Source organism: Aspergillus brunneoviolaceus (assembly GCF_003184695.1).
Source record: "Aspergillus brunneoviolaceus CBS 621.78 unplaced genomic scaffold BO95scaffold_55, whole genome shotgun sequence".
Classification (NCBI taxonomy): domain Eukaryota; kingdom Fungi; phylum Ascomycota; class Eurotiomycetes; order Eurotiales; family Aspergillaceae; genus Aspergillus; species Aspergillus brunneoviolaceus.
Genome location: NW_020290785.1, coordinates 90,434 through 113,693, shown reverse-complemented (window position 1 = coordinate 113,693; position 23,260 = coordinate 90,434). Strand labels below are relative to the sequence as shown.

At 52.2% G+C, this 23,260-nt stretch overlaps 7 protein-coding genes across 7 annotated transcripts; 4 read left to right on the top strand and 3 right to left on the bottom strand.

Moving 5' to 3' along the window:
- Positions 1 to 48: 48 nt before the first annotated feature.
- On the bottom strand, positions 49 to 1,488 carry BO95DRAFT_484124 (RraA family protein; the record flags this gene model as incomplete). Its single annotated transcript, XM_025590325.1, has 4 exons — positions 997 to 1,488; positions 832 to 907; positions 329 to 687; positions 49 to 225 (listed from the first exon to the last, which is right to left on the bottom strand). The coding sequence occupies exons 1-4, from the start codon at positions 1,303 to 1,305 to the stop codon at positions 49 to 51; spliced, it is 921 nt and encodes a 306-aa protein (XP_025439787.1). The 5' UTR covers positions 1,306 to 1,488.
- A 213-nt stretch (positions 1,489 to 1,701) lies between these two features.
- On the top strand, positions 1,702 to 2,840 carry BO95DRAFT_419011 (arylamine N-acetyltransferase family protein; the record flags this gene model as incomplete). The annotated part of the gene is made up of 3 exons (XM_025584474.1): positions 1,702 to 2,108; positions 2,187 to 2,232; positions 2,327 to 2,840. The coding sequence occupies 3 exons, from the start codon at positions 1,702 to 1,704 to the stop codon at positions 2,831 to 2,833; spliced, it is 960 nt and encodes a 319-aa protein (XP_025439786.1). The 3' UTR covers positions 2,834 to 2,840.
- On the bottom strand, positions 2,820 to 3,676 carry BO95DRAFT_445269 (NADH dehydrogenase [ubiquinone] 1 alpha subcomplex subunit 1). Its single transcript, XM_025587108.1, has 4 exons — positions 3,545 to 3,676; positions 3,380 to 3,476; positions 3,107 to 3,201; positions 2,820 to 3,040 (listed from the first exon to the last, which is right to left on the bottom strand). The coding sequence occupies exons 1-4, from the start codon at positions 3,590 to 3,592 to the stop codon at positions 3,020 to 3,022; spliced, it is 261 nt and encodes an 86-aa protein (XP_025439785.1). The 5' UTR covers positions 3,593 to 3,676; the 3' UTR covers positions 2,820 to 3,019.
- Positions 3,677 to 4,122: 446 nt separating this feature from the next.
- On the top strand, positions 4,123 to 8,065 carry BO95DRAFT_212448 (putative histone acetyltransferase). Its single transcript, XM_025581124.1, has 4 exons — positions 4,123 to 4,808; positions 4,923 to 5,002; positions 5,078 to 5,125; positions 5,183 to 8,065. The coding sequence occupies exons 1-4, from the start codon at positions 4,303 to 4,305 to the stop codon at positions 7,816 to 7,818; spliced, it is 3,270 nt and encodes a 1,089-aa protein (XP_025439784.1). The 5' UTR covers positions 4,123 to 4,302; the 3' UTR covers positions 7,819 to 8,065.
- A 6,437-nt stretch (positions 8,066 to 14,502) lies between these two features.
- On the bottom strand, positions 14,503 to 14,964 carry BO95DRAFT_466067 (uncharacterized protein; the record flags this gene model as incomplete). The annotated part of the gene is made up of 3 exons (XM_025589181.1): positions 14,503 to 14,672; positions 14,740 to 14,835; positions 14,898 to 14,964. The coding sequence occupies 3 exons, from the start codon at positions 14,962 to 14,964 to the stop codon at positions 14,503 to 14,505; spliced, it is 333 nt and encodes a 110-aa protein (XP_025439783.1).
- A 2,182-nt stretch (positions 14,965 to 17,146) lies between these two features.
- Positions 17,147 to 19,574, top strand: vosA. Its single transcript, XM_025587107.1, has 10 exons — positions 17,147 to 17,242; positions 17,314 to 17,410; positions 17,483 to 17,552; positions 17,618 to 17,763; positions 17,823 to 17,907; positions 18,009 to 18,055; positions 18,117 to 18,225; positions 18,295 to 18,625; positions 18,723 to 18,860; positions 18,931 to 19,574. Exons 2-10 carry the CDS (start codon positions 17,329 to 17,331, stop codon positions 19,207 to 19,209), a joined length of 1,287 nt encoding a protein of 428 aa, XP_025439782.1. The 5' UTR covers positions 17,147 to 17,242; positions 17,314 to 17,328; the 3' UTR covers positions 19,210 to 19,574.
- A 327-nt stretch (positions 19,575 to 19,901) lies between these two features.
- BO95DRAFT_516507 (uncharacterized protein) lies at positions 19,902 to 23,216 on the top strand (the record flags this gene model as incomplete). Its single annotated transcript, XM_025591823.1, has 2 exons — positions 19,902 to 20,030; positions 20,124 to 23,216. 2 exons carry the CDS (start codon positions 19,902 to 19,904, stop codon positions 23,214 to 23,216), a joined length of 3,222 nt encoding a protein of 1,073 aa, XP_025439781.1.
- Between the last annotated feature and the right edge of the window lie 44 nt (positions 23,217 to 23,260).

The window sequence follows — 23,260 nt, the reverse complement described above, 5'->3', positions numbered from 1 at the left end:
ACATGGACACCTTTTCCCACCCACCAACACCCACAAGAGAGAGGAGATCTAAATCTTCCCACGAAACCGCTTAAAGGCATCGAGCACACTGACACCCTGCCCCACAGCCTCCTTCACCCGATCATCCATCGCCACCAACTTGGGCATCGTCTCCAAAACGGCATCGAGCAGATCGCGCGGAATAGCCACCACGCCTTCCACCGGATCACAGACAATGATATCTCCCTGTGTATACCACATACCCGCCGCAGCAGCAGGTTAGCCAAACGCAACGCAACCCCCCCGCCCCCCCCTCCCTTTATCTCAATCCAGGATAGGGATAACATACAGGCTCAACAACCACCCCACCCACATCAACAGCGACATTGCGGGCGACCGCCTTCGCCTCCGCCCCACTCCCCACCGTCGATGTCCCCCGCGCCCACACAGGGAGCCCACACTCCATAAACTCGGCGAGGTCGCGCACGCGCCCGTTCACCACCGCCCCCTTCACGCCTAGGTGCTTCATGCGCAGCGCCATGATCCCGCCCACGACCGCGCAGTGTTGGGTTGGGGGTTGGTCGATAACCACGATGGTGTCCGGGTCGACGGTGTCGACCCAGTGCGTGTTTGGGGGGATGGTGTGCGCATTGTCGTTGCTCGCTGCGGGGATATCGTCGTGTTTGGAGATGAATTTGATGGTTGAGACTGGGGCGATTATTCTGGTGGTGCTAGGGCTTGGGGGATGGGGGTGGGGGTGGGGTAAGGGGGCTTTGTTTCTTGGTGGTTAGGTTTTGCTTTGCTTTGTTTTTGCTGGCTAGGTGGGATTTTGGTGATGGTGCTGCTACTTACTTAGGTCGGCGAGGTGGCCGGCGCGGGCGGGGGCTCCTGGGGCTGGGGTTTGGAGTTTGAGGAGCGCATCGGAGACCTAGTTGTTTGTGCTGTGAGTGGGGATCTGGGGATCTCTGGGTGGGTGGGTTGTTGATGGATTTGTGCAAGGTGCGTGGTGTTACGTACGTCGCAGGCGGAGTAGTTGTGGAGGATGCGTAGCTTTTCTTCGAGGGGGGTTGGTGTTGGCATGTTGGTAGGGAGTTGGTGTCTTTGTTTGAGAATTTGGGAGGGGGAGTGGATGATGGTGGTGATTGTGGTGGAGTGAGATAAGTCGATGCGGGGTGAATCCGGGGCAATGGAAGAGTCGCGGAGGTTTATGCGGAGAGCCTCTGGTTTAACTGGTAGGGGTTGAAGCGTGGGATTCAGGCTCTGAGAATAGTATGGATTGCGAAGGGGACCGTCGAGGTTCGTGCCAGGTTCAATGGTAGATAGCATACCTTTATGCTTCAAGCTGCTGATTGTCGTCGAGCATGTGGAATAACCGAGGATCGGAGGATTGACATCATTGGCAGCTGTATAGTGGCAGAGGTCATTGGAGAGTCAGATCAAAGGGCATTCCTAAGTGTTAGTGAGTTGATTAAATTAAATGTATCTTGTTTGAGGTACGCCTCTTGGTTGTGTAGCATGTGTAGATGCACATGAAGATAACAAACGGTCGATGACTTACTGGTATACTATAGAAGCAGGCAAGAACGTGACCGAGGTGCCCCCAAACGGGTAATTCTCCACAATATCATCCATCCAGATGAACTGCCGGACACTCCCGGCATTCACAAGCTTTGACTCGGCCCCCGAATCGAATTGACCTCAACTCAAACCCAGCGACGAACCATGGCTGCAGCAGCAACATATACTCCCGACAAGCTGGAGCTCTACCTGGAGCGCATCGGGTTCCCTAATGCCACTCCTGGTAGCAGTCGACTGGAATATGTCCGCGACTCTATCCAGAAACGCCCTCTGGCCACGTTGACCGAGCTGCAGCGAGCACACCTAACCTCGATTCCGTGGGGGAATTCGGGGCTTCACTATTCAGCGCACCACTCCATCTCCATCCGTCCGGCATGCGTCTTCGAGAAATTGGTGTCCCGCCGGCTCGACGGCTACTGCATGGAGAATACTATGCTGTTCTACCATGTCCTCCGATCGCTGGGGTACACGGTCTACCCCACCGGAGGGCGAGTGAACACTGCAGCCTCCGATGCGTCGACCGACAGCCGCAACTGGTTCTTTGTAGGCATGTGAGTGGCGCGACCGTTTCCGTTGCATGCTGTTGCGAACCCAACGCCGAGAAACTCATGCGCAATGTTACACCGCAGGGGACACATGGTCCTGATTGTGACCATCGACGGCGAGAAATACGCGGTATGGCTGTCGAATTTCCCCCCGAGCACAAATCGGATGATATCCCGACATTGCTCCTTGTCTACACCACGCTGCTAACCCTCGTATCGGACAGGTGGACGTCGGGTTCGGCAGCAACGGGCCTACCTGCCCCTTGCCGCTGCAGCATGGAAGCGCGCGGGTGAATATAGCCCCGTCGGAAATGCAGCTCATCTACGATACTTTGCCCGAGTTCGTGGACCAGACGCAGAAGGTTTGGATTTACCAGGTCCGGTATGCGCGGGACAGCACCTGGATGCCCATGTACTCGTTCTCCGAGGTGGAGTTTCTCCCACAGGATTTCGAGGTCATGAACTTTGCCACCAGTCAGCGGCGAACGAGCTGGTTCACCCAGACGCTGGTTTGCACGCGGATGCTGCTTGATGACAGCGGACAAGGAGTCAAAGGGCTCTGTATCCTGGCCGGAAACACTGTGAAGGTAAGGGCAGCCGGACATTCGGAGGTGGTCGAAACCTTGAAAAGCGAGGAGGACCGCGTCAAGGCGTTGGCCAAATGGTTCGATATGCACTTCCAAGAGCATGAAATCGAAGGCATTCGCGGGTTGGTCTCTCAAATCAAATAGAATGTTTGGATATCTTTGGAATTCTACCGTGGCAGCGAGGAACTCGCTGGCTCGCAATGATTGTACAGATAACAAAGAATGAGGTTATTCTTTCTAACCCGAGGCGTGGATATTTCTCTCAAAGCTAATGCAGGACGAACAAATGAGGCACAAATAGAAAATTGCAGACATGGCGCAGGGATCGCCTTAGTAAATCCGTTTCTCGAGCTGCAGCACAGGTCAGTCGCCTGAACAGGAAGCGCGCATGGCAATAAAAAGCAAGTAGCACTGTACCTTCCAGGGGTTGTTGAGTTCGAAGCCCGTGGGGGCTGTGGGGTTGGCCGATTGACCTCGGAATATTCCTGTCATTCTTTGATCTCTCTCCATCACTGCGGCGAAGTCAAACGTTAGCTTTGTAGCTCCTCTCCAAGACGTAGATCGCGCATGCGTGAAATTTCCGAAAATCGTTCGTCATGCATTGGGGTGGAATCGCCAAGGATGGATCACATACTTTGCTGCTCTGCTGTTAGCGCGCAGGGTCATTCAATCGCCCAAAAGGGGTATAACTCACTCTATCCCACAGGTCAAGGTTCCAGCGCGGCTGCTTCCAGCCGTTGGCATAATACTTAACGGCCCAGATACCACCAGCACCAGCAGTGAGGGACTGTCACGTCATGGTCAGTCAAACCGAGCGCGAGGACGAATTGCGGAACCACAATTGGCAGGACCTACACCGATGATGATTCCAAAAGGAAGCAAGGCCTCGAAGGGGACACCCATGATGTGTAGTGCTAGTGTAGTGAAGCGGCAGACGCAACGGGTAAACGCGGGGGAATGAAGTCGTGGAGGAATTGACTGGCGAAGTTGAAGCCCGCCGGAGGTTCGAACGAGAGTCTGGCGGATGACCCAAAGCGGTTTAGGCGGGGCGGTGACCCGGCCGTGGATGAGTCAGCAGCGGCACTCAACCTCACAGGGACAGGAGAAGCAGAAGGGGCGAGTGCGTAGATTCCGGGAAGTCGCCTGTAGACGGCCTTCTTCAGCTGCTGAGATTCTTTCCCTACGGTCCTTGCTATTGAATTTAGGGTACATTGGCTGTGCTCGTGGGAGAGGTATGTTCCCTCGTATCTGATAGCTTGACGCGTTCCATCCGCCATTGTTCCATCCCGCTCCTCTCCCATCTTTCCCTTCCACTGACAGCTGTTTTGATTGCGCCTGCGCTCAACTTATTAACTTTGGGTTCTCAGCGCAACTCCTTTACTCGCCGATCTCTAAGTCGCATTCGCTGGCGCCCCGGGCAACTTGTTCTATGATTCCCCATGCCCATTCACTGCGGCGCCAGGTGATTGTCTACTTTTGCGGGGAGCCTGTATAGTTTCAACTGCTGGGCTGCCTTGTGCCTGCTACGGATTCCCTCTATTTTCGATTCGAAGTGTCCGAGACAATTTAATGCCCGTTGGTTTTGGCGACCGTTGCAACCGCTGTGACTCAACATGCCGGCAATAGTGCCGCCGGTCGATGACGACCTGGACAACAATACCCCCGCGGATTTGGTGGACAGTGAGCAGGATGCTGAAGGGGAAGAGGACACAGATCTCTATCAGATGGACCAACAGCTACAGGACGCTGTGCACCGCGCCCTTTCGGGCGAGCCTGTTGAGAACACCCCGGCAGCTGGCCCTGACGATGAACTGGATGCTGAAGGCGAAACCGATCCTGAGATGGACGTGGACGGCGCTCCGCTTGATGCTGAGCCGGTTGGCGCCGTGAAATTACCCAAGGAAGCCCCGACCGAGGACGACGAAGATGTTGTTTCGGGCCCAGCAGATGCAGACGCAGACGAAGACCCTGCTTCTGAGCATTGCAGCGACAGCGAGCAAGAACAAGATGATGCATCGGGTTCGTCGTCAAGCAGTCAGGAAACGGACGATGAATGGGAAGGAGAAAGCAATGACCATGAGGATGCGGAGGCGGAGAACACGGTCCGCGGCAACTGCATGTGAGTCTAGAACCTCAATTTGGCTGCCCGTGCCCCTGACCTGCCGGGCTCCGGGCCACATCAGGGGCAGTCGCCTGAAACACCGATAACTAATATGAATTGCTCTGTGTCTAGATTCTGTGGCCAGGACGAAGACAACGATCCTAGTGAAGAGTACGAGGAGTATTTGACTTGCGGAGTCTGTGGCGATCATTGTATGTTGGTTTCGCGGCCCCATAAATTATCCAGCCGGCTGTTGGACGATCCTTACTGACTCGGAAACCCGACAGCTCACCGGCAATGCGCCCGGGAACAGAGTGCATTGGATGACGCGGAAGGTATCTTATCTCATTCCTGATCAAACCACTAATTCATGATGTGCTAAACTATGGTAGGACCCAATTCATGGCGATGTCCCACCTGCGTTCGGCAGAAGCTGAGGCCCAGCCCCAAGGGGAACGTACCAGTGCAACGAAAGGGTCGAGCTAAGAACATGCGCAAAGAACTGCTGCCAGCCCATACTGGCGAAGAAGGCTCTGACTTTCATTCAATCTTCAATACAGTAACAGTCAACGATGAACTCCTAAACAGCTCTCGGTCGCTACGAAAGAGGAAAGCCCTTTCGGCGTCGGCAGAGGTTGATGAGCATGCGCCTGTCCTACGTAAACGGCAACGGCAGACTTCACTGCGCTCCGATCGGGCAATATCCCGTGAGATGGGCGAGGTTGTTGATGGCATGTCTCCAGTTCGAACGCGCTCTCGGCGTACACGTAAGACCGAACAGGAAAATTGCCGCATCGTGCTGAAGCAATATGGGCGTCTCGTCCTAGCGTTTCGCTTAGATGAGTCTAGGTTGTCCAAAATCTTCAATTCTCGCAGCAGATCTCAAACGCGCAACCACCGGACTCCTAAGCCACCCCCGCCTGTTCCCGAGCCTCAAGCTCATTTTGCTCCAATAACGCCTGCCTCCTACTACACCCCGTTCTACTCTTTCAACGACCGCGAGATGGATGAGTCCAAGTCTAAACCGTACGGAGGTATTCTTTCTGAGGTGGACGCGGATACATCAAAGACGTTGCCGACCAACATGGATCGGGAGAAGTTCGAAATAGCCCGTCACAAAGCAGAGGAGGAATGGCAACGAAGAGTCATGCAAACTGAAACCAGCGGTGAAACCGTACAGCATGCGTCACAGAAGGTCTCAGGCCCTCCGTCTAGGATCAAGTACATTAATTTTGGGGGCTATGAGATTGAGACCTGGTACGCCGCCCCCTACCCGGAAGAATATAGCCGCAACCGAGTCCTTTACATTTGCGAATTCTGCCTGAAGTATATGAACTCCGACTACGTTGCGTGGCGGCATAAACTCAAATGCCCGGCGAAGCACCCTCCTGGCGATGAAATCTACCGGGAAGGGTCAATATCCATATTCGAGGTAGATGGGCGGAAGAATCCAGTCTACTGCCAGAATCTCTGCTTGCTTGCAAAGCTGTTCCTGGGTTCGAAAACTCTTTATTATGATGTAGAGCCTTTCCTCTTCTACGTCATGACCGAGTACGACGAATTGGGATGCCATTTCGTTGGGTACTTCAGCAAGGAAAAGCGCCCAAGCTCAGCGAACAATGTCTCGTGCATTCTAACGCTACCCATTCATCAGCGGAAAGGTTATGGAAACCTACTTATTGACTTTTCTTACCTGCTCACACGCATTGAGGGAAAGACAGGGTCGCCGGAGAAGCCCCTGTCGGATATGGGGTTGGTCTCCTACCGAAACTACTGGCGGCTCATCTTATCCTACCTACTACGAAGCCAAAAGACTCCTCTCAGCATCGCGGAGATCTCGGAACGCACAGGCATGACAGCCGACGACATTGTGTCGGGTCTGGAAGCGTTGCGTGCTCTTGTGAGGGATCCTGTGACCAAGACTTATGCTTTGCGTCTTGACTACAAATACTTTGAGGAGTGCATTCAAAGTTGGGAGAGCAAGGGATATGTTCAGCTCAATCCAGATGCTCTCGTGTGGACACCGTACATCATGGGCCGAAGCAATCAGTCACAATTCGATCGAGCCCCACTGCATGCAGTGGCGCCCCGCGAAGGGTTAGACGAAGAGGAAAGCGAGGATGTCAAAGGATCAGGTGACGAGGAAGAGCAGCCACTATCCACTGATATCGACTTGTTGAAAGAAGACAGTACAGCTCCTCCGGTCTTGAATGGGATCGTTGACCCGGAACCAAAGCAAATTCCGCATGAGCCGGCGGGACCTCCTTCTACAGATGCATTGATCAACAGTAATGGTTTCCGCCCGCCGCCTACCACATCCACAAACTCCAACACCGCGGCTGAGACCAATCCCACTAATGACATACCTGCATGGAGATTCGAGATCTGGCCTCCTGTTCAGGCTCCATCCTACAAAAAGCGCCCTGGCCGACCGTGGGGAAGTCGGACACACCTCAAGACGGCCTCGACACCGACTACCGTCCGCACTAGCGGTCGCAACACTCCTCGCAGATCATCGGTGCTGGCATCCATGACTCCTAGTGCGAATCAGATGAGCGTCCGCCGCGGCCGGAGTGCCAAGCTCATGGAGTCTCCCGCTGCTGATTCGGGCAGCGTGGAGCCAAACGGCACTGAGAATGAACGAGGCAAGGATATCGAGAACATGGCAGCCGGCCACTTGGAAGAGATGTCACCGACCGCGATGCCGTTGGAGACTGAGAAGCAAATGAACCGCACTGGTGGTGATGATGCAACGCCTACGTTGAACGGCAGCGGGGTTTGTGGGAATAGTGCGGACAACGAAAGTGTCGAAAGCCCAATACTCGAAGCCCCTGCGACGGTCAAAGGTAAGAGCACCGAAAAGAAAACCAAAGTCACCAAATCGGTGAATCGGAAATCGTTGGTCGAGCAACTTGAAATGGTCATTCCTGCCGACGACGAGAGTGTCAAGGTTCATGAGAACGGCATGCCAGAGCAAGCAGTAGCCAACGGAGTCGATGCGGATGGTGATGTTGTGATGGAGTCATAATTCTTTGCGAGTTTGATGAACGATGACGGGTGGACTGCATACTCTCACGGGTTAACTTCTGAGCAGTTTCTCTGGAGAAGGGAGAGACTCGAGGCGTTATGCATTACTCTTTTGGGAGTGGATATCTCTTTTTCGTTGCCAATTTCATGGGGGAGTATGTTTTCATGACCAGGATTGTTGGCTTCCTGCTTTTCTTGTACTTTGCAAGCACGGCGTGGGCTGGAAAACCCGGAGTTTTTTTTGGATTCTCACTTGTCAGTGCACAGAAAGAGACGTCTTCTTACGATGTCTTTCTTAGCCTTCTAGCGACTGAATTTTCCCTTTGAGCCTGGGCATCTGTTGCTTTCATTGGTTCGTCGTCCGTCATCTAAGCGATTGGCCTGTTTCATTTTTCTTCTCGTCTTCTCCCAGATACATTGCTCGATCTTTGGTCAACAGAGTTGTTCCGGGCTGGAATCTCTTTTATTCTTCTCATCTGAGTCACTTTCTACTTATCATGTAATGTAGTCCCCCGAGATTTCTAGACAGTGTGACGCTTGCGAACAGCTAGGATTGTTCTCTTTTCTGCACTTAAACCAGTGGAGGCAACGCTGCTTATCTGAATGAGACAAACCCGGTATACCTCCATGGTTCCTGAATCCTCACGGCTGTGAGCTACGTGTACTTCCCCAGAGGGGATAAGTCCTGAAAGAACTCCGCTGTATTCTGCAGTTTTTGTATGGCCCTGCCCTTACCGGATGTATGTATGTATGTATGTATGTGAGCATCCCTTGGGTACCTCCATATCATGCGTGCTATGGCACAGGACCGCAACCTTGCCGGCCTCGATGAAACATGCCGGTCCTTCCAACTTTTGATCAATGTTCTGCGTGCGTACCGGACTGGTGCCAGACTACGCCGGCAATACTGTCGATGGTGCGCTGTACAGAACCGACAGCAGACATCATGTTACATTTAGTTATAGTCAGATAGATAGCCATACTAGATCGGAAGTCACATCGGCTCTCGCCCCCCCCGACAGTAAGGGCGTGGACAGACACCCGCAAAAAAAGTGTTAGGGAAGTTTCCGTGTGCCCGATCAAACGATCAGGGCCGAAGAAAGGATTCCCGGGATATCCGCTCAAATCCCTGCTTGTTGATGTAGTCGGAGTGGAGGATCTCGGACGGGATAGGTTGGTTGTTGGTTGCCTGGGAGTGAGTAGAAAGTACCGTACTGAAGCCCTCTCCACCCGCCCCAACCCTGCCAGCGGCGATTTACGAAGATTCACTGCACACTTTATTAGATACAGATTACGGTACCTAGTCTAGAGTGGCCCCGGGGGGGGGGGAGGTGGTGTAAGCCTCCTAAGTCAGATGATATGGCCGTTTGCTGGCCGCACCTACTTTAGTAGTTAACAAGAACTACCTACTCCTTAGGTATTCAAAGGAATAACACCAATGCCCGCCGAATGCCTGACATACTTTTTTCTTCGTCAACGAATGCGAGCGGGTGATTCGAGGTTTACGAAAGTACTGGAGTAGAATAGAGTTCGGCCGCGCATGCCGGACCTCAAGGGGGGACCGAATCCAGGAATTGGGAGGGTGCAGCTTGCATGCGGGTCTTTCATTGGAGTACTACTCGTTTTTTTTCTTGGGTGGGTTGGTTAGTAGGTAGGTAGGTATCTATTGGGTTTATTGGTGATAGTTGGATTTACTGTACTGTATGTATGTATGTATGGATGGACATGTAGTTCAAGATTTACAAAGCACGAAGTACCTGCTAAGGGTTCTGGACTATGAGCACGATGTTGTGCTGGACTATGTACTGTACCTCGGTGCTTGCATTAAGTACAGCACGGTGTATATGCAGTGTATTTGAGTTGGGCAGAGAAGCAGGACTTGAATTTAATTGCCAAAGTGCTATGTAGCGACTTTCACTCTAGCTAGTCTCGATGCTTCAATCCAAGTAACTTGCTGGTGGATGGATGGAGGTGATGATCTACTTAGAGTACTGGAGTGTATAAGTTAGTGTGTGCTGGTGTCGCCACAAAAACTATCTGGTGGTTAAGCGAAGGGACTCTTTTCCGATCGGCCTTCCCTCTCAACATTCCCCCCCCCCCTGGCGATCTTATCTACACCACAACCCTGGGTGAACACCAAACTATGCTTCGACATTTCGCTGAGAGTTTGTTGTTGCTCAACTACGGGACTCAAATTGGTTATACGATTTCCTTCGTCTGATGGGTTGGTAGTGCGAAGTTTCTGAGTGTGACCACCAAGAATTGACTATTCAAGTGCGGTGCAGAAAAAGCCAGGTCGAGCAGCCGAGGAGTCTCACCAACGCACTTCATGCGCCCGAATAAGGCCGGGATGGAGTCTAGCTGCTGAGGTGGCAATCCGGCGTACTTTCGTCAAGCGTCCGTGAGACCTGCAATAATAACGGACGTTATTATTCCACCTACGTATGCCACGTGATCTCTGGATGGGCGTCGATGGTGTCTGCTCCATATAAGAAGGGGAGCTGCGCGATGATGTCGACGCATGGAGCCATGGAGCTCGGGGTCACTGCATTGCCCAGATAAAGTAGGAGGCCTCAAAGGACGGACTCTCATACCCCGCTCTGCATGTCCACAATTGCAGGAGCCCATTGAGAGATCGTCTGGACGTGTGGCGGACGTGGAGACAATAATGATCGTTGGGATATTTGATTGTGGCGGTGAATTGAGCGGTTCTGCAGCCGGACATCCCTTTCCTAGTGAGGATGTGAAGGAAGAATCCTTCCCGAAAGAGGTTGAAGAGCCATGTGAATATGGAGTACAATGATCGCTACGGACGGAACAAAGAGATCGAGGGGGAGAAAAAGAAGCAAAAAAGGCAGAAAAGGGGAGATAAACTGAAGCAGAGTCCGCCCTCCGTACTTTGGACAGAAGTCTCGGACCCCCCCCCCCCACGGCTCGATGATAAGTCATTCGATCGCTCCTGTGAGAGGCGTCTTAGTTGGCATGATATCTCGGTTTCCCGAGATGATCTGTCAGTCGAGTCAGATCTTTTTCCCTGTCCACTTCCCTTTTGAGTAGGAGTAGAAGTATTAGGTAGGCCCGGGACTTTGACCGACCTGGATTAGCTAGGTTAGTGGGCCATCTGATAGGTCTGGGGTATCGTAATTCGTGACTCGCTTCTGAGGAAATCCTGCAATATCCTTTGTCTTGATGCTGATGTTCTTCTGCTTCAACGACGCAATTGTCAGGAAGCTATTGTCAGGCACGAGAGTCGGATCAAGCTACTCAATTAATCTTCCTCAACCAAAAACCTCAGCGGGACCGACCCTGAGTTCCCATCGTGCCAGGGGGGCACAAAAAACCACGAAACCAAAGTGGTGAACATCCATGGTTCAGAGGAAGGAGAGATCAGGGCGGTGATCGCAGGGCCAGAATAAGCATAACGGTAGCGTAGATTAAGCGCTTTGGCAAAGTCTGGTTCACACTGGGGATGGTCGACGGTCCGCCTGTCAACAATACCCGGGAACGGTTTCGCGTCCCCGTGCGAGAGTTCCTTAACTTGTTCTGGCCCCAAAAAGGCAACCGAACACTTCATCGTGCATTTATTTTCACATCCCTCCCTTGCCAATCCCCCTCCAGCCCCACCAAGCAGATGTACATCGACGAAAGAGGGAACGGGGCGGCAGAAGGACTTTCCATACTTGGTGAAGACACTGTGGACGACCAAGACAAGCACGTCCAACTTCAAAACTTGTCTGGCGAAAGGAAAATCAAGAAAAAAAGCCACACACCTTTCCCTCTGATGCTTTCAGGCCTTTTCTTCACCACCTCTCCACCCTTACTCAACCTTCGTCCTGTAAAATTCAACCAGCTCGCTGTGGAAGTTGAGAGGGAGCCAATTGCAGCCGAGGGAAGTTGAATCCCCATAACAGCCCCATAAGTTAACCCACAGTGGATGTTTGTGGTGTGGTCACGGTGTTTCTCCTGTGTGTGTGTGCGTGTGGCTTTTTTTCTGCCGGTATTGTGATTGTTCGCCTGGCGTACGGCTGGCCTGGTCTGGTCTTAATTCAATTGACCAGAAATACGAACCCAACAATAGCCATCAACAATAAGAACAGGGGGATAGATCTCGATCGAAGTCGCTCGGATCCCCTAATTCCCCTTTAGAGCCGATTAACCCCGTCCACTATCGACTCCGTCACAACGTGGCATCATTGACCAAACGGAACTTCTTCTGAAGTACTCCGTAGGAGAATATGATTGTTGGAGAAGCATCGCAATCGGAGACTTGCTGACAGGTTCCCTACCCGTATGGCGTCGATCACAAGCCCTTCTTCAAATCCCGACCAGACGGTCCAGTCCTGAAATGGAGTCATGCTGGCCCAGTTCTAGCTCGTTACACGAATCTGGTCTTGTTTTCCCTTTCCCTCTTCCCTCGGATAATTCACTTGTTTTTGCTTGCATGACGCTTTCCGAATCCGAACCGTATCAGTCTGTGACCCCAACCCTTATCTGAGTCCGTCTTGTGTGAATTTTTTTTGTCGCCTCTCGTTCACACACTTACTCCTCCCCTCCCTTCTTTTCTCCAGAGTTTGCTTTTTTTTTTCGGGGTTTGCAGGCACAGTGATCGAATGGCCCGTCGCCTCCGGGCATCCGACCCAGATCGTAAAGGCCTGGGCATTGGCCTCTTTCACCCTTGCATAAGCCGTGCCAATCTTCGGTCGCTTGCTTTTCGCTAATCCAGTCTACGCGGTCAATCTTGCGATGAGGATTCTTAGTTTGTGCGCCATGCTGCGCCAAACCTTCGGCAAGATGACGACAGGCTTTTCTTCCCACTGCTGGATAAGATGGATCCATCCTGTTGCTCTGAATATTAACGGTTTGGTTGCCTTGGAAGCCGTCCCCTCAAATCTTGCAGGACATCCGGTCGCGGACTTCTGGGAGCCAGTAGCTCCGCAGTTGATGCGGCTAGATGCAGCTGCCACAGCCATTTATTATGTTCCAGGATCCGTATGCGTCTCGGAATGCAGTGCATCTGAGATGAGTGGCTAACGGACAGGGGAAGCAAAGAAGAGGCCAAGGAAAAAAGAAAAACAATAAACCGAACAGGCCCAGATGAACAAAAGGGGGGGGGGGGGAAGCAAACAGAAAAGATACGCTGTATGGACCGAGGGAGAAGAAGCGTAATTGTCAGCCGCGCTCTTACACAGCGTGAACCAAACAACCCTCGGATTATGCATGGAGAGAGCAAGCGTAGTCCAACCAGATGGTTAACAACTATTTAAGTAAGGTTAGCTCTTCAGGGCTGCTGAATCTCCTCTGGGTCAGAATGAAGGTACTCGTCCTCGGTACAGTACTTAGGATGATCATGCTTACTTTGTCGACATTGCTTCAGCAACTCTTTGGCCAGTGCAGAAGGTCTTCCGATATCCGATGACTTAATAATCGTTCCAACCAGATGGAATAGTCTTCTCGATGGGGTGAGGGAGGGGGGGTGGGAGGGGGAGCGACGGAGCCTGTGGGGAGACGCACCGTCTGCGAGCTGCGTGTCAAATCCAGGCAATGTGATGCATCCATCGAGCTAGAATCCTAGAGTGCAGCAAGCTAAGCAAGCTGACTTTCCAGCCTGATCTGTTGTTCCCCACGGCTGCACGTTGAAAAGAGGCCCACACCCACTGCTATTCTTTTCTTTTTTGTTTCCTCCTCTTATAGTTGTTGCGATCACTGGCCTCTGTCGTCCAAGCCTCCTCTCCCTGCCACCTTGTCCACTCCGTTCGATCCTGGCCGCAGTGGTCGTTCCATCTCCTCATCCCCAATCCGCATTTTTGTGAGGGAAACTACTACCGTACTGAGGCAGAAGCAACGTCGCAGGCGATTGATACACCCGTCTCCGAAAAAGGTAGATCGCGCGGTGGTACAAAAAGTACGAGGGCTCGAGAAGTTGCGAAGAATATCCCCGAGGGGTGTGGATTTCGATTGGGAATTGGCTGCAGGCTTTGGCGAAGGGGAAGACCGAACGGCAGGGGATCATACCTCGTGACACCGACTCGGGTTGTCGTCGCCCACCAGATCCAAAGCACCACTTGGTTGCGACCGGATCAAGAACCGCTCGCACCCTGCGGTGAGTGCGCGCGCGCGTCGCAGGAACAAAGTCAGCAGAACGAAAAACGAACGAAGTCAATCAATTCTTGCAAAGGCCGTTTCTCGCAGCAAAACAAAGACGTGTGTTCGCGCCAGGATAGCTCCGAGTGGGCCTGCAGGGCCCTGGACCCCCCGCGCTGCCCCGTCCTCTCGCCCTTGGATCCTTCTTTGTCAAGAACACGGATCCCGGTGGATGACATAAGAAGGAGCTCTTAACTCAAGGTTCGTGTCCTTGTGACGGGGATAGATGATTGTTGATACGAATTCCTTTGTGTGATGTACTCTGACCTCACTGATTTCTTTGTCTGATTAGGATCGTTCGTGAGGGTGCAACGCAATTGAGCCAGCACAGGCCGAGTCCCCAGTGCGCTCACGTGTGGGTGTGGACGTGGTTGTGTGTGCATGCGTGTGGTTCTTTTGCTCTCTACAGATGCCCTCCTTTCTCCGCTATCGATTACGGCGATAACGATCCAATCAATACATACAGTTACGGGGGACTGGTCCGCGGACTGGAATGCTTAGACGCGCGCACCGACCAGCATCGAACAGTTCGTTGGCGCCAATTCTAGAAGTCGGAGACCCTGCGTGTGGCGCCTAGATACGGGTCCTCATCACCTGCATAAACCGGCTCCATCTCCGCGTGCACGAGGTCAAACCGTTGCGTCTGTGGGCTGGGGTTCGAGCTCGGGGAAGCGAATGGTCGTGTGCCGCAGACGCGGTGGATTCCAAGCTTAGCTCGATCAGTCCGTCGTCAGTCCGTCTGGCCCAGACGAGGTTGACTTTGGCGTCTGTTTGATCTGACTTTGGGGCTGCTCCCCTCCTGCAGCACACTTGCGTCGGAACCTGCCAATGTGCGCATCATCCCTATGTCGCTGCGGTTCCTGTCGGATCGTCAAGACTGATACGCACCTTAGCCCGCTTTCCTAACCGTGGTCGCCCATCTACGACTGGGAACGATACCATTATTCGACGACCGAAGAGTGGCCGGTTGTTGCTCGACAAATCTGGGACTGCTCCACTGGGCCATTTGTCTGGCTCAGCTGGCGCCGAACGTTTCCTCTTTCTCTATTTATTTCTTTGGTCGTTCCAGTAAATCTCTACCCTAGGCTCACCTTTTTTTTTTCCCCATCTAATTTCCTGACACACCTACCCTCATTTTTTATTATTTGATTTTTTTTAGGAGGGAAGCAGTTTTTTGTGCGTCAGAAGACAATCGGAGGCGACTCGGCGTTGACCCATCGTTCAGCTACAGTCTGATCACTAGGCGGTGTTTCAATCCCGCCACACTTACTCCTTCCTCTTGTCAAGGTCGCTGTTCTCGCTTCCTATTGCTTCATTTCGATCTATTTTTGACTTTGGCCAGAAATTTTTCAGAAAGACGTGCGGGGGGGGCCCAGTGATTAGCGTTGTGTTCGTCTTTGACCGAGCGTGGGTTTGTCTGTGTGTCGGTTGTCTGTGTGTGGTGGTTTTCTGAATCGGGTTGATCGGATTTTCCATTATTCACACCAACATATTTCCTTTATTATTATTTGATTTGGGAAATCATCTAGACCTGGTGTGGATTGGATGAACCATATTTTACTCGGTCGCAAAGCTCCGATTTGATTTCGGGCAAAAGTTCGTGACAGAGACACAGAAGGAGATTGGGAGCAGTTTTAGGACGGAAATCGATAATCAATATTTCGTCATTGGTGAGGAAATTACTCTGTCGGTCCGGAATTGAAAATCGGATTAGAGAGAGAGAAAAAGGAAAAAAGGCAAAAGGAAAAAGAAAAGAAGACAAGACATCAAAAGGAAGGAGAAGGGAGAAGAAGAAACCCCAACGAAAAAAAAAAAGAGTCCGGAAGTCAACTCCAGAAACAATTGAACATCGACATCATCAACCGGAACAAGAAGAAGCAAGAGAAAGAAATAGTCGAAGATCGATCGGTCAGACCAACAGTGCAAACAATCCATCCATCCAGCCACTCAGCCATACGTCCGTATCTCTATCAGCGATTGTTCACAAAGATCAAGAGTGAAAGAGAGAGAGAGAGAGAGAGACACGAAGATCGCCAGGGCTGACTTAGCTGCTGCTTCGACTGCTTCGACTACTACTGCTGCCATTGCTGCTACTGCTGCTACTGCTGCTACTGCTGCTACTGCTGCTACTGCTGCTACTGCTGGTTAAGGTACAGTACAACTACAGGTTCTGCTGCAGCTTTGGTGCATTCTTCTGCTGCTTCCTTTTCTTCTTGGGCAGTTAAGGTTTGTCTGGAACCGTGCTCGGCTGGCTCTTGCCGCTTGCATTCTGACGACACCATCCATCTTTTTCCTTCCCTCGGCGCCGTTTTCGTAACCACCAAAACCACCAAAACCACCAAAACCCAAGTCAAAGTCATCCACTCCTCCCACCTTTCCACCTTAACCAAAGGTCGAGCCCGCTCACTCAACCACTCATTCACTCGACAGAGGGAAAAAAAAAAACTTGACCACTACGTACACTACGTACACTACTACTATTACTGCTACCGCTACCACCAAAACCCCGTCTGTTTTCAAACGGTCCCTACCATTCTTTACTACCTATCAATCCATTCATCACCACAATCACCCAAATCCATCGAAGCTCTAAGGTTTACTACGCTACCACTAACTCTCCCTACCTAAAGAACGACCCTCCCCCCCCCTCCCCTCCCCGAAAGCTGTTACCAATCCCGCAACTGGCAGCTGAACTACCAGCAATTCCCACCCTGTCTCCACTCCGGTACTTGGGTCCAAGAGGTCAAGAACAGCTCTTGTTCAGCTGCAACGGGCTTAAACTCATCTGGCCTTACCCTTACTAACTACAATTCTCACTATCCCACCTCCCCCATTCTATCGGTCATACACTGTGCTGTCCCATCCTTTAACCAACTCCAATTCCCCTCCTCAGACCACTCTCTTACCCACCCCCCACCCACCACCCATCCATCACCTGCAAAAGTGACGAGGGTAGGTATCATTCATTTCATTCTGGTGCTTTTCCGAACCGCACCTTGTTCCGCAGCCAGGTTCCAGAGTGGAAGTCCCCGGCCTGTCCGTTTTTTCTTCCTTGTAAAACCACCGGTTCACCTTTTGTCTCTCTTCAACCATCATATCAAGCTGTTCCCCTGAGTATCCTGCTATTATTCAGACGTGGTTCACCTGCTCGTTTCCTGACGGATATCCGACTTGGATCCCTTGGCTCCCTTCAATCCGGTGCTATCTGTGCTATCTCCCCAATCTCTCGCCTTGATGAGTGCGTCGACGTTTTCGGACGCTTCCCTGGCCCGCGATTCTCAGAGGTTTGTGCTATCGCTCCCCCAGCTCTTGGTCGTCTCAAAGCTGGCTGTTCAACTCTTACTCGGTCATCCAGGGCTTCTCGCTGACGATGCTCACCTCCAGCGCGGACTTCGACTTGATCGTTCGCCAGCAGCCCACCCGGGCGCGCGTGGCTGGTGGGAAGGAGAAAGGTACGTCGCAGCCAGGAAACTTGGTCCCATGGACGAGCAGCCGTTGACTTGAGGATCGCGTTGCCTGGACAGAACGCAAGCCAGTTGATCCGCCGCCAATCGTGCAGATTCGAGTGAGAGAGGAGGGGACCTATCTCGCACAGTATGTGACCGCAAACTTCGAGCCCTCGTGCCCTCGGCTTTCACCTGGCTAATCGGCGCGAGTAGACATTATCTTCAGAGTCCCTATTATTTTATGTGCTGCAGCCTCTACGATGCTTCAGAAGACAATCCTGTTCCCGTGGCACCATCCACCGCACTAACTGGTACACTGGTCTCCTCGCTTCACCGGTTGAAGGACGTGGACAACAGCGGTAAGGGAGGCTCGGGAGTGTTGGCAGACATGCGCCGCGTACTGACGCGCTTTTCTTAGATGGAGGGTTCTTCGTTTGGGGAGACCTGTCCGTGAAGATCGAGGGCGACTTTCGACTCAAATTCACTCTCTTCGAAATGCGCAAGTAAGCCTCTCCAAGTGACCGGGGGTGGGAATTGCCCCCCTGCGGAGAATGAGAAAGGAAAGGACGTAAAATCAAGAGCTCGTGCTGACATTGGTCTATAGGGACGATGTAACTTACCTAAAATCCATCATTACGGACCGCTTCACGGGTGAGTACGCTTCATTTTGAACCCGTTGCACAGCCCGAGGTCAAATGCTTACCGGATGCAGTATACCCCCCAAAAAGCTTCCCTGGAATGGGAGAGTCGACCTTTTTATCTCGATCATTTGCAGATCAAGGAGTAAAATTGAGGATCAGAAAAGAACCGCGGACGCTGATGTAGGTAGACCACAGAATTTACAGTACGGCCCGGGATGGCGCTAGCGGCATGGCTTACTGGTGACACAGAAAACGACCACCCCCACGACCGGAGGATTATCCTCAGCCGCTTCCACGATCCCCAGATCGCTCGTCAATTCAGATGTCTAGTAACGCATTCAGCGGGTACCCTCAAACAGCAGGCAGAGACTACGCGTCGTACTACGGAGCGGCGCATCCAACAAAACGAGCGCGGATGTCGTCGATTGACATGGGCACCAGAGGTGTCTATGATGCAGATGGCCGACTTCGCCAGATGGATGCCTACCCTCAGACTGCAATATACAATCAGGCTCAGGGTTATCCGGCTTCTATGATGCAGGGTTATCCGACGGGGCATGCGGGAGTTCCTGACTATACGGTATGTCGGCCTGTCTTTTCGTTTGGCGGTCACTTAGTTGCCCTCCACAAGGCTACCCGAGTGTCCTTTAGAAGACCGTAGCTAATGCTTGCTTAAGCTGACTCCGGAGCAGATGAGTTACGGAATTCCGGCTTCGGCTCAGGTACCCCAGATGCAGGATCTAAGTGTTCACAGTCGATCGAGTCAACAGGCGACGATGCAGTCTCTTGGGATGGTAAATCAGCCTGGCACGCCGGTATGGACTTCTTTTTCCCATTGTTCATCTATTCCCGATGATAGACTAAGAACAAACCATGTTTGGATAGACAGCGGATGCGACAGGGGCGATGATGTCTCAAGGCTATCCTCGATCCCAGCAATATCAGACCAGCTCAACGATACTCCCTCCTCTGCAACGGAACCGCAACTTTCCCCAGGGGACAAATGGGGCGACGGCTCGAGGTTACTTTGATCAATCGTCTCAAGCGGCTACACCGATCCTACCATCTCAGCCCATGGGTACGAACGAGGCGGAGCGATACGGTTCCGCGCCCGGTCAGCCCCCTTTCGACCATCCTGGTTCGGCGAATGGCACCCCCCGATAAGCGAATCAACGTCCCGATGTATGTGTTCTGATATTGACGGTTTCTTTCTTCTCCTTTTGCTTTTGGTTTCTTGCTGTTCATTTTTTGCTATGGGATACTTGGATAGACAGTTCGGTCGGTGTTACTTCATGGGAACTGAAATCGGCGGCTCTTGGGGATACATGGCGCCTGGGGAATTAAAATGGGTCACCAGGGATTTTTATTGCTACGTCTCTTGCTCTTGCTTCTCTTGTCGAGGGAGGGTACTACTGACTTCGCTGTATATATTATTATTTTTTGACCTGGAGCAGTATTATGGCCTGAGGTGGGCAGCCGGTCTTCTTGCTTTGCTGCTCGCTCCTTGGCTCATAAAATGGAAGTTAGGCAGTATGGTACTGTCAGAAATCCGACCCCTTTCGTTGCGAAGTAATTAGAAGTTTGTTGGAGGTAATTTTGGCCCAAGTCTACGGTTTGTGTTGGTGTTGCCGTTTCTGGCAGGATTGCAATTTATCCAAACAGTCAACTTCCCTTAACTCATTCACCTCCGGGCACCACGCGTCGCCTCGACCATTTGTGTTCCTTCCTCCGCTCCCCCTTCCCTTTCCTTCTTTTGATCTTTCACTTGACATCGTCTTCCTCCTTCGTTCCATACTATTGTGACCTTCCACTCAACAGAGCCCTGCTGCTCACCAACGGCTTCCGGCTGGGACAGCATGGCGGAACATCTGGCAAAGGCACGAGTCGGATCACATCCAAACCCGCCAGAGATTTCGAACCTGGAAATACGAAATACATGGTCGGGCAATTTCGAGGATCCAGTGGCCGTAAGAATCTCCCTGGAGGTAAGCAAATTCACCAACCTCATCCTTTGAGCGTGCGTGGAGGGTTGGAGGGTCTGCCGCTGATTCAAGCAACCGGATTATATGAGCACACAGGTCCAGTGTCTTCCCAACACGCAGTTTCAGCTTCTGAACACAAAGCACTCGGCCATCTCCCTTATCAGCACTTCTGTAACCCGCGTCCATTCGGACCATTTCGGTCAGAGCGATCAGTCAAAATATGAACATCGTACTCCCAGTCCCCTCTTTGCTTTCTCTTCATCAGTGACTGAGGACGAAGATAATGGAGAGGAAACTAAGCTTGACTCGGGGAGATCGTCTGTTTTCAACGCGGGGCATGAGGTCAGCGACGTCAGCTCCCTCAAGGACGTTGTTGGGTCACCCTGCAACGGTCAGGTCGGGGAGGTCAGATCCCGTTCTGATGGAGCCAGCCCTCAGTCAGAAAGACCCCGAGTGACACGTCTGAGGACCACGAGCCTTCAGGAAACACGCCACCGACATGCATCTCGTAGCACTCCCCCAATGAAAACGCCGCCCATATGTCTAAACATCGCTCGATCTGAGGACCGCAACAACGCCCAGAATCTAGGGAAGCGAAGCGCTGCAGATGCGTGTCTCCCGAGTTCCGCATCAGACACGGAAAGTGAAGATTCGAACGAGAAAGCAGTGGGACGCGGTGATGCCTCGCACAATGCTGTCTCTGCCGGCCTTGCTCACAGACACAAAAGCCCCACGAAAAGTCCACTTGCTGAGAAGATGCAGAGGTTGAGAGGCAGGCTGTCCACGAGCTATCGTTCTAACCATTCGAGTCGAAGTTCTAGATCTACATCAAAGATTGACAAGCCAGTCGAACCAGTGCTCTCAGATGCATCATCCGATGCTGGCCTGGGTGCTTCGAGCTACATTAAGGTTGGGGAAAATGACCTTTCAAACTCCACGGCTACTCTTATCGATCTTGCAGAAGTAGCTGCCAGTACCGTGTTTTCTACGGGTAAACAACCAGACTCTGGTAATGGCTCGATCTTGCCGGCAAAATACAAAGACACCGAAGAAGCAGCTGTCTGTAAGGTTCTTCCTACTGATAAGCAGCCGGACTCTGTAAATGACTCGATATTGCCGGCAAAAGACATCGAAGAATCAGCTGTCAGTAACGTTGCGCCTACGGATAAGCAACCGGACTCTGGTTTTGACTCGATCTTCACGGCAAGAGACATCGAAGTCCTAGAGAAGTCCCTTTGGGAGCACGAGTCTTGGAGGCATCAGAAAACCCGTGTCGATAGCAACCTTCCACCCATGGAAACAGTTCCAGACCATATATGTAGCCAAGAAGCCCCAACTACTCCCCTCAAATATAAGCAACGGCCACTGTTCGGTGGCACAGACGGAGCGGCGGACACTGAATCGTTGCATGGATCTTTGCACAGTGACGAAACCCTCCGAGAATCTCGCCATCCACTCACAGATCCTGAGCACGATAAGATGACCACAGAAGCCCAAAGCCCCATCACAACCTCGACCTCGGCCAAGCCTGGATCCCCAGAGCCTCTCATCTCGGAGCATCCAACCGATGACTCTGAGGAAAAAACCGATTCACCCCAGCCGGAGGTATTTGCTGAACCAGAACTGATTCTCATCAATGACATCTTGTTTGTCAAAAGCCCTCCCAACATAACACCAGTGCCATACAAGATGGTTCTCACCCTGACCATCAAGCTTCAGAAAGGAGCACCACGTGGCTGGAGCTACCTGGTCATCCCGGGGTTGCCTAGGCTGGGAACTGATGAAATCGGGGTCTTGCTCTTTCAAATTCCGGCAAACCACGGGCTTGAGTTTCGAGTCACGAACCTGGGACGGTACAAGATGGTGGAGAATTGCTTTCTGGCGGAGTTAGTCTATCGTGGAGACATTATGATACCTCTTCGACGGTGCGACCAGAATTTCTACGGCATTATCAAAGATTTCACTGTGGACCAAGAGATCAAAGCGGAGATCATGCCTTGCTCTGGCGCCGCGGAAGGCACTCGCGACCGCCAAAAAGCGATTTGCATTCGGTACCAGGCATTCTGCTCGGTGAAGCTTCACAATCGTTGCTTCTGCGCTGAGAAATGCTGTGTGTTACTATCGATTGATGGCGGGCCCGAAGGCTTCTTTCGAACCGAACTTGACACTCGAAAGACAGGGCTACAGGTGGTTCAGATCGCACCGGAACATGACACGCTTCTGGGTACCTCGACCCTACAAATCATCTGCCACCCGAAGAACTATGAGATGTTCTGCATAAGCTGGACGGTCAAACTCTCTCACAACAACAAGACGAAAGCAAGCAGCTGGCTTCCTAGAGTCTACCCAGGGCCATCCGGTTCGAATGATCGTGCTAAGCATTATCTCAGATACACTCACTTGGAACGAGGCGATGAATCTCCTTCTAAAAATGCAGCAAATCACCATCCTGGAGAGTCTTCCATGAAGGTAACGCCTGAAGACTCCGAGGCTGGCTTGCAGACACAGGAGCAGCCGCTGGAGCATACATCGCATTCCGAAGAGTCTGGCGCTGCAGATGCTTCTCCAGTAGGGATGATAGACGATGTAGTGAACACTGGCGAAGAGACCTCCCTAATGACGACAGAAGAAGTCACGGACGTCGGTGAAGAAGCTCGTGGAGCAGTTAGTGGTGTGAATGGTGAGGAGGAGATTATACAACGTGGCGAAGATGCGATAGCTGGTCAGAATGAAAGGTACGCGAGTCTTCGAACGAAGGGGCTTGTTGTGATGTTTTGCGTAGGGTTTGCTGTGGGTGGCATGTTTACCTCCGTTTGGCTTGACAACATATACGTCAACGCTCTCAGTCGTTCGTTTCGAGGCTCTTCGCAATCGTCTGTCATGCATGAAGGGCGCATTAATTTGACTAGCGAGGTGAGCTCTGTGGCGGCGGTTGAGAACCACTTTCAGCAGATGTTCCAGCTGGGCAAGACTGCGTCAGTTGGAGGGGATGTCAATTTGCCGGAGGAACTGACTGAGCAGGAGTCTGCTGATGCAGAGGTCGAATTGGAGGGGTTGGGAAGTGGAACAGAAGAAGTTGGAGAGAAGCAGCAGCCACTCCATCCACACCAAACCCGTTCATTCCGAGACCAGGTGGATTACTGGCTGGGATGGCGCGGGCCAATTGTTCCAAACGGTGACCCAGTGTGAGGAATTTGTGTTGAGATTGAGAGAAGCAGAAGCCGTATCAAGCA